At 44.4% G+C, this 10,277-nt stretch overlaps 1 protein-coding gene across 15 annotated transcripts in view; it reads left to right on the forward strand.

Annotated features, from left to right (window-relative positions):
- LOC115116778 (unconventional myosin-XVIIIa-like) overlaps positions 1-3,317 on the forward strand; it is a 168,670-nt gene extending 165,353 nt beyond the window's left edge. For 11 of the 15 annotated variants that reach the window (XM_065024370.1, XM_065024372.1, XM_065024373.1 and 8 more), the window contains one exon: positions 856-946. Coding sequence is in view for 3 of the 15 variants with exons in the window: in XM_065024380.1 (XP_064880452.1) it covers positions 856-1,015 (160 nt within the window). In the remaining 12 variants the exon portion in view is untranslated. Of the gene's footprint in view, positions 1-855 lie in introns of all 15 variants that reach the window. The other 4 variants (XM_065024380.1, XM_065024376.1, XM_065024377.1 and 1 more) reach the window with 2 other exon arrangements.
- Positions 3,318-10,277: the final 6,960 nt, after the last annotated feature.

Genomic DNA, 10,277 nt, shown 5'->3' on the forward strand with positions numbered 1-10,277 from the left:
TAAGCGTGTTGTGGATGCATTACAATGTCGATTCGCCTAGTAGCAGGGATGTTAGAGCCTAGGAAAAGGCTAAGCTCACGTGGATGTACCCATAGTGCTGCTTGCTAGTTCTCCACCCAAGTGTCAGCCTGATTTATGGCGCCGGAAATAAGAAAATACCAGGTGTCGTCAATTACGACGGCCACCATAGATTTCCCCCTCCAACCCTCTTAACTTTGGCCGTAATTAGACCCACTGCATCGATTTACACAATCAGCAAGTACATTTAAGATGCACGATTGACAGAAATTAACCCTAGGTTTGCATAATTTAACTGGGCTTGAATGTTACATCAGGTTGAAACACGCAGTAGCAGTAGGCAGGTAGAATATCTAAAGACAGAGAGAGGGTACGTCAGAGTTGCTCTACTGACAATTCATACGGAAGATTTGCTCTATTGTTTAGAAGTCATTAGAGTGAAAAAAGGTTCACTGGTATTTTTTTGTTTAAACTGAACGGTATTTGATTGTTCTACACTTGTGAGGCCAGGCAGTGCACTGTAGGTGTGCCATTGTTCTGTTTTTGGAGAGGAAGCCACAGTGCATAGCAGATTAATTCAACCACAAACCAGAACCATACTCCATCACATGCTCTCTGTGGAATAAGTGTACTTTTTTGTGTCTAAAAATGTAGTTTTATAACTAGAGCTATGGTAGTATGCATCCGTCCATGTGTTTGTGCACATTTAGTTGGTTGAAGCACAATATGTGTAACATTACATAAAAGATAAGAACATTTGATCAATGTTTGGTAATGATCATGCTCCACTGTGTAACTATCCTCAGGGCCTGTCATTGATTCTTTCTCTCCCTCCAGTCCTCCTAGCCGAAGACGGTTCTGCTTTGACAAATCTGACGAAGAAGAGGAAGGAAAAAAAGAAGGTGGTGTGTCCCGAGGGTCCTACCGCTCCAGAAACACACGGGGCAGCTACCTGAACAACAGTGACAGCGAAGACAAGCCCTCTGAGACAACATAGTTCACACACCAGCCAACAAACCCTGCATGTTGAGAGGGCCCCTGTGGTGCTGTCATCACACACAACCACTCTACTGTTCTTCTAACTCTGCAACATGGCAATGATACTATACACTATCATTATTATTCTACTGTTACAAAGCAGCTTGCATTGCTAAGGTCTAGAGAAGTACGTCAGTGTACAGTACACAACACTAATGGTTTCTCTCACTCTCCACTGGGCCAACCATCTCTTAGTGTATTTCACCAGTCACATGTGACAATGTCTCCATCTTGGATCTGGCCCCTCCAGTTGAACAGCACCTCCATTAATAATGTCTTGTCTCTCCTGTCTCTGCTGGCTGCATGAGGACAGCTGCTGCTTGGCTGGTGCCATCGTCTCCTACTTCCTAGACTCTGTCATCGTCATCATGGTTGTAACTGAGCCAAAGAACTAGCTATGTTCCCTTGTGTTTTATCACTGCGTCGGGGGACCAGAAAGAAAAAAATCTAACAAAAAAAGACAGAGGAAATAAGTACCAAAAAAGCCTTTGTTGCAAGTAGATGTGTACACTGTGTTATTGCTTATCAAGTATATGTGTACACTGTGTTATTGCTTATCAAGTATATGTGTACACTGTGTTATTGCTTATCAAGTAGATGTGTACACTGTGTTATTGCTTATCAAGTATATGTGTACACTGTTATTGCTTATCAAGTAGATGTGTACACTGTGTTATTGCTTATCAAGTATATGTGTACACTGTGTTATTGCTTATCTGAGTCCTGGTAAAAAGACCAGAGTTTATTTTTGGGAGAAGTGCCGCTGATATACAGTACATAGGGTCCTCTACAGCTGTGCTTAGATTCTGGCTGCAGCGCCGCGCCACCCCCCCTGAAAGAAGACGCTTTCATCGGCTCATCTGCTTGTTTTGTATTGCTTGTTTTAGCAGGAGAATAATGTTCCTAACAGGAAGACAACAGAAGAGAGCTGCAGCACCAAACTGCTTTGTGATGAAAGTTTAGCCCTTCTCTTCTTTTTTCCATCTTTTTGTTTTGATGTTTCAAAGAAGATCATTTGTTTTCGAGAGTCCTGCCATCAAGAAAATGAATTTCCAGGAGGTTGGAGCGTAGCATACCCTATGAAATGCCTTGCCTTTTATTTCAACTTGAATTGAACTAAGTACTTTGCAGAAATGCTTTTGGGGTGAGAGTCTTTGGCTCAGCTGTTTTTCTTTCTTCTCTCTGTCGTTGTGGTTGTTGTTGTTCTCGTGCTTTTCACTCATTTTGTTCTCTCTATTTGATGTTTGCTTTCCAAAGGGAACGATATTGAACACCATGCTTTATGGTGGTTTGCCTTTAGTTTATATATACTTCAACACCCACATGTTTTCTTTTTCTGATAAACCATACTGGATTACACATGGTGAGGATTTAGGTTCCTCAACGCGCATGTTAAATCCTCCTGTGTTGCATCACCACTCTGTAAACTGGATAGAATGCATTCAAATCCTTTTCAGTGTCTCTGAAGCCTATTTGTCATGTAGGATTCATCAGTATTCTGTCCTGAACCAATGCTACTGTTCAGAGCAGCAGTTTAACCAGGAAGATATTAAAGACCCATGCTTTTACGGTTGCTTGGTGTTACATTGAACCCTTCGGCTGTCTCTTTAGTATTTATGAATTAGCGTTAATGAATTGAGCAGGCCTGCCAACATGTGTGTTATCCACCTGTACATGGCAAGTGGAGCTGAAAGGATTTTGTTGATACTTTGCGTGAAGGGAGAAGTTTGGTGCGTTTGTATTATACATGCTTTTTAAAGACACACCTATCACCTTTTTCCTCAATGCCAGGGTTTCCCCAACTCGGTCTTGGGGCCTGCCAGGGTGCACGTTTTGGTTTTTGCCCTAGCGCTACACAGCTGATTAAAATAATCAAAGGTTGATGATGAGTGGGTTATTTGAATCAGCTGTGTAGTGCTAGGGGGAAAACCAAAGCGTGCACCCGGGGGGGGCTCAGGACCAAGTTGGGGAAACCCTGCTCTATGCAGTCAACATGAGTTTTAAAAGAAATTGTAAACTGTTTTATGATCTTGTTTTATGATACTCTTAAACCATGTAAACACCAGGCAAAACAAAGAAATGAGCCAACATAACATTGCTGACTGTACACATTAATATTTATATAAATATCTGTACTGATTCATGCTAGCTTTCAAAATAGTATATTTTTATTTTCGTTATTGAACAAAATGACCACTTATTATGAGTAATTTTGCATTACAGTTTAATATATTGTAAATAAATGATGACTCAGACTGTAATTGTATTTTCTCTGTGGGTTTTTGTTTGACATTTTCTGCATTGGTGTTTCAGCCTCCAAGCTCATATCTGTCTTTTCAGACTTAAATATGCACATTAGAAAATAGTCTCCCACTTAACATTTCTGGAGGGCATATTGTGGTATTTTAATGAAAGGCAAATCAAAATAAATTCTGTTCTCTGATGCATCCACTGTTTTCTACAGATTTGAGAAATGTCAACAGTATCACTGACCCTGACTCTGAGGCCTTTCAAATCAGGAACACAAGTTCAATTGGCTTTGGCCTTTATCTTGTTTCCAAAGAAATCTTTTCCCTCTCTTGTGTATGTTTTGATGGCAAATGATTATCAGAGCAAAGAGAAATGGATTACGAAGCATAGTGCTTTCTTCATCATCTTCAACACAACAGCTATTAGCAGGGAAACTTTGATTACTGTGTGGGAGACGCCACAACCACCACGGTAAATGCCATCAGTTTCCACCATTATGTTAGCATTCTACGTACTGTACGTAACTGTAGGGGCAAGATGCAACTGGTAGCCGAGTACTGAACTGAACCAATGGAAGCCCATTGTACTTAATTACAATTACTGTATGTACCAAAACATGAAGGTTCCTTGGTTAGTCTTTGACAATCATCACCTCTCTATGTAACTGGAGGCACGGTGCAGCAGATAGCCAATTACTGCTAACGCCGAAGAACAAAAGGGTAGACGCTCATTGTAGCATTACATTACTGTATGTCCCAACAGATAACCATTGACAGAAATCATCATCTCCCTTTCCACCATTATCAAATATGACAGCCATGCCCACATTGCCACGGTGACCTTTTAATCCTGCACCTTCCAAATACCATTGTTCAGAATCGATACATGTTCTCTACAACAGGGCTACTGCACTCTAGTTCCTAAAGTAGCCACTCAATCACTGTCTCTCTCATTGTAGTTGACTGTGTTTGAAAAGTGGTCGCACAATGTCCTTCAGCACTAAAATATGATACAACTCTAGTATAATGTACTGTACTTTTCATTCACACACATAATTGTCTTTGAAATGCTGCAATACACAGCACACAAGACATAACTCTCCATGGACCTATATAGGGGAACACTATAACTGAAGAATGTCAATGAGCAATATTTTTATGATGGGCCTTGTTCTATCGTAGCACTGTCATATAATTGTCTGGTCTTTGAGAATTGCTGACAAGATAGAAATTGTTCTGGAAATTGCTAGAAGGACAATGGATTTACATTTGAGGAGGAGCAATATCTAATCTGTCAAGCGCTCAATATTCAATCTCATATTTTGATTTGGGCGTAGATTGTGCCATGCATTGTACCCCTCATTTAACTCTGTGGCTCCTCTCCTGCTGTGATCAGAAATACAGCCATTAGAGGTTCTGTTCCAGGAAAGATGCGAGGACAAAATGACAAAGTAACCAATTCCATCTCATGTTAATGAGTTTAAAGACTGGGCGACAGGTCTGCTTTGTTTTTGTATAAAAGGTATGGGGCACTTAGGGCACAAATGACTGCCTCTCAGCCAAGCCAATGAGTAATTATCAAAAGCAAAGAGGATGACATCTCTGGATAAGAGCGTCTGCTAAATGACTTAAATGTAAATGTAAATCTCTGATTATTGGTGTTGTGCCATGTTATAGGCCTTTAGTCAGTCATAACATTACTAAATACTGTAGCCTACATAAAATCACTAAATTATTTCTATCAATATGCCCATGGCATTTTAGCAGTGATTTATTTGACACATGATGTGTATTAATAGGTTGTTAATGTCAAGTAAAATGCCACTAGATGGCAGGTGCTAAATGGATGCTTGACGTATCTGGTTCACACACATCAGAAGCTTTAATTGAAACTGAAATGTTCATTTAAAATATAAAAAGCTATGAATCACTTATGCTTATTATTTTTCATGAAATAACAGTGTACATTTCTCATGTTAAACTTTTCCTGTGAGTGTGTTTGGAATTAAGACTTAATCGCAAATAATTATAGACTGTAATAAGTGGGAAAGCTTGTGAGGCCGTTATTTCAGTTTGATTGATCTTCGTCATCGTACCATCTGGTAGGGAATGTTCTTATTGAGATTCATTCATCAAGATCAAAGAGGAATTATGACAAAGATCTTATAAAATTACAATTATGTATGAAGAATACCTTTAACAGTTTTAAAAGCCTGCTCTTGTTTGATGTCCTGAAACCCAGTTTGACAAGGTAATACTTTATAATTTCTTGAAAATGTCTAAGTACCACATTTGCATTCCAGAATGACATCCAGAATCAAGACATTCTAGAATAACATCCAGAATTCAGACATTCCAGAATGACGTCCAGAACTCAGACATTCCAGAATGACGTCCAGAATCCAGACATTCCAGAATGACGTCCAGAATCCAGACATTCCAGAATAACATCCAGAATTCAGACATTCCAGAATGACGTCCAGAATTCAGACATTCCAGAATGACGTCCAGAATTCAGACATTCCAGAATGAAGTCCACAATTCAGACATTCCAGAATAACGTCCAGAATTCAGACATTCCACAATGACGTCCAGAATTCAGACATTCCAGAATGACGTCCAGAACTCAGACATTCCAGAATGACGTCCAGAATTCAGACATTCCAGAATGACGTCCAGAATTCAGACATTCCAGAATGACGTCCAGAATTCAGACATTCCAGAATAACGTCCAGAATTCAGACATTCCACAATGACGTCCAGAATTCAGACATTCCAGAATGGCATCCCCTCTATGCTACAGGATGCTTCTCGCTAATCCAATGTCTTTATCTGCCAAACCGTTTTAAGGCACAACATTAGTGTTATGTCATGCTCTAATTGTCTCACGTATGAACACACTCTTGGACTGGCGCTGAGGCCTGTGGGTGGACTCTGATTTGTGTTAGCAGAGTGTCATGCAGAGTCCTCTTCCTGGGTTTAACAGTGTACCATACGGCTTCCTCATTTCAGACTACCTGGGAAGATCTCAATTGCATACTCCTCACGTCCTCTATCCTCGTCTCCTTCTCAAATGAGTTTTGAGAAGGATATGAGAGAGGATACGAGAAGTATGCAATTGAGATCTTCCCCGTTTTCTCCCTGCTAATCCCACCAACAGCCCGCTAGCAGGAAATGGTCAAATGTGTGCCAGTGTTTGTAAGTGATTCTGCTTCCTCCTGCTCAGTGGGAGTTCTCAGAAAGACTTCCCTAAACTAGCGGGTATCCAGACATTCGACATCGTGAGCAGAAGCCACCTCTTACTGTAGCTACAGTAGCCAGAGGCAATAATGGGTAGAACTAGATTTACATCGGAAGGGATGTGTTGCACAGTTTCTGGATGGCAGGCAGCAAATTAAAAATAAATTCTACATTAATTTAAAAAACTTTACGTTTGGGGCCTTCCTGCAATTATATTTCTCCCTCTTTTGAGATAGAACTGAATTGAAATGTGTGTGAGGCGGAGGTTACTCTCTTGGATTCTTTGCTATTGCTAGAGCTAGTTTTCCCTGACTGGAAAATAACCCACTTCTGTCCAGTAGATTACTAACTCCCACCTCTTGAATCAGTATAGCACACTATTCATTAGAATAGTGAAATAGTGCCCAAAATAGTGCTCATTTGGTAGTTACCCTTGCCAGAGAGAGAAAGAAGAGGGGAGGAAAGGATAGTGGGAATGGAAGGATAAGATGGGGACAGGAGAGTGGGGAATGGGAGAGAGGAGGAAGGGCGGGAGAAATAAGATGAAGGGATGGCGAAGAATGGGAGGGAAGGAAGGAGGGAGGTTTGGCGGGGAATGGGAGGGAAGGAGGGAGGGAGGTTTGGCGAAGAATGGGAGGGAAGGAAGGAGGGAGGTTTGGCGGGGAATGGGAGGGAAGGAGGGAGGGAGGTTTGGCGAAGAATGGGAGGGAAGGAAGGAGGGAGGTTTGGCGGGGAATGGGAGGGAAGGAGGGAGGGAGGTTTGGCGGGAATGGGAGGGAAGGAGGGAGGAAGGTTTGGCGGGGAATGGGAGGGAAGGAAGGAGGGAGGTTTGGTGGGGAATGGGAGGGAAGGAGGGAGGGAGGTTTGGCGGGGAATGGGAGGGAAGGAGGGAGGGAGGTTTGGCGGGGAATGGGAGGGAAGGAGGGAGGGAGGTTTGGCGGGAATGGGAGGGAAGGAGGGAGTGAGGTTTGGCGGGGAATGGGAGGGAAGGAGGGAGGGAGGTTTGGCGGGGAATGGGAGGAAAGGATGGAGGTTTGGCGGGGAATGGGAGGAAAGGAGGGAGGTTTGGCGGGGAATGGGAGGGAAGGAGGGAGGTTTGGCGGGGAATGGGAGGAAAGGAGGGAGGTTTGGCGGGGAATAGGAGGCGAGCATGGCTCCTACCCTTGGTGGTGATAAGGAGATCTAAAAGCATCTAATGCCTTCAGTGTTCTCCTTGTCTCCCGGCAACAGTGCCACCAAGCTCATTACACTTCCAAATGCTGCTGTATCCCCTTCCTCCTGGGCCTCCTCGTGACAGGCCCTTGTGTTTTGGCTGACTCGTGACAGGCCCTTGTGTTTTGGCTGACTCGTGACCCCTGCTTCTCACCCCCCTGCCACATCAACTTCACACTGCCCAGCGCAACTGTCATTTCCTCTGACATGCAAGCTGTTCGATAATGTTTCATCTTCAACTAGAAGGGAGGAGACGGTCAGGAGGAATAGTACTGTGTGGTCCTGCCTGGTCTGTCTCTGTGTGGTGGTCAGTGTTGTCTGGAAGCAACAAAAAATATATTGATCGGCCATTTTGCACCATGCAGTGCAGTCCTCACCGCACCATAAACACCAAGATCAATGAATCAATGCACCATCAATACGTACTTGGCCAGTCCTCTTAGTATTTGTTAGGATATTAATCTGAAGCTCTTATTTTATGGTTTGGTTCTCCTTTCCCTATCCATCCCCCCTTCAGGAGTAAACTATGACATCATAAACCACTCCATCCACCCCCATGGTTCTCTGAAGGCAGGCAAAGCAACAGCGTTTAGGCTATATTAGTCAAACTACTCAACATATTCATCAACCTGACGAACAGTGGTTAAATTGAGTCAGGCTCCTGCACCTTGGGGCAAGAGAAAAGTAGGATCAAAAGTAGAATAAAAGTAGGATAAACCAAAGTAAGGGTTATTCCAAATGAGGGTTAAGGTTGTGGTTGAGGCTACGTTTAGGGTGAAACTGGGATGTGGACATGAAGCTAGGGTTAGGGTTGTGGTGGAAGCTGGACTTAGGTTTGTGGTGGAGGCTGGAGTTAGTGTTGTGGTGGAGGCTGGGGTTAGGGTTTGTAGTTGAGTCTGAGGCCAGTGTTAGTGTTGATCTGGGATGTGGACAAAGGTTAGGGTTATGCCATAATTTTGGCACAAACCTAACCCTAGCCTCTACCACGAACCTAATCCTACCCTCTACCACAACCCTAGCGTCCACCACAACCCTAACCCCAGCCTCCACCACAACACTAACTCCAGCCTCCACCACAAACCTAACTCCAGCCTCCACCACAACCCTAACCCCAGCCTCCACCACAACACTAACTCCAGCCTCCAGCCTCCACCACAACCCTAACCCCAGCCTCTACTACAACTCTAACCCCAGCCTCCACCACAACCCTAGCTCCAGCCTCCACCACAAACCTAACTCCATTCTCCACCACAACCCTAACCCCAGCCTCTACCACAACCCTAACCCCAGCCTCCACCACAACCCTAACTCCAGCCTCCACCACAACCCTAACCCCAGCCTCCACTACAACCCTAACCCCAGCCTCCACCACAACCCTCACCCCAGGCTCTACCACAACCCTAACCCCAGCCTCCACCACAACCCTAAACCTAGCCCCTACCACAACCCTAACCCCAGCCTCCACCACAACCCTAACCCCAGCCTCCACCTCAACCCTAACCCCAGCCTCCACCACAACCCTAACCCCAGCCTCCACCACAACCCTAACTCCAGCCTCCACCACAACCCTAACCCCAGCCTCCACTACAACCCTAACCCCAGCCTCCACCACAACCCTCACCCCAGGCTCTACCACAACCCTAACCCCAGCCTTCACCACAACCCTAAACCTAGCCCCTACCACAACCTTAACCCCACCCTCCACCACAACCCTAACCCCAGCCTCCACCACAACCCTAACCCCAGCCTCCACCACAACCCTAACCCTAGCCCTAGTCTCAACCCAAACCCCAACCCTAAGCTGGCTAAATCTTACTCCTGACCCGCCCAAGTAACGCGACCCTACCTCTGAATTCTCAATTTAACCCATGCTGACCAACCTGGCTTTATCAAATGAGCTGAATTGAAACATCACCCTTGGGCTAAGAGCAGCAAACAGTGAGTTGGAATTCCCTGCCTTTCCCTAGATGTGTATTGTTCTGTCCAGTTCCTGTAACTACTTCACCACATGGATGTGTGTGATTCCTCCCACTCTGTTTGCAGGCAGGCAGAATGCCTTGAGTTTTTAACCTCCCACAACCATCATGCCCTGGAGACCTCTCCCTTGCCCTCCTGCTTCATCCTCCTCCCCCGTAGGTCCCTAACAGGGCATGGTGGGTGGATGGATTGTGGATGCCCAGCAGCTCAGTAACCCATGGATACTGTTAATCATGGAAATAGGTGGGCCAACTGACGCCATGCTTGGAGCCTGGAGCTTTGCATGGAAGACTGACCCCACGCCAATGCTCACCTCTGGGGTTTTGTGTGGGAGGGCCTTGACCATATGGCAGTGGTTTACCTCAAAAGGACTATGCTTTTTACATTACAGATGGTGGTGAGGTCATCAAAAGGTCTCAAAACAATACTGTACTTACTGCACAGATTTCACCGTATTTAAGATTACTTAACTTCTCATTGGGATTGTTCCTCAGTTTACATTATGAAATAGCATTTTCTCTCAGTTTCACCTGACCTTTTTAT

Source organism: Oncorhynchus nerka, linkage group LG11 (genome assembly GCF_034236695.1).
Source record: "Oncorhynchus nerka isolate Pitt River linkage group LG11, Oner_Uvic_2.0, whole genome shotgun sequence".
Classification (NCBI taxonomy): Eukaryota; Metazoa; Chordata; class Actinopteri; order Salmoniformes; family Salmonidae; genus Oncorhynchus; species Oncorhynchus nerka.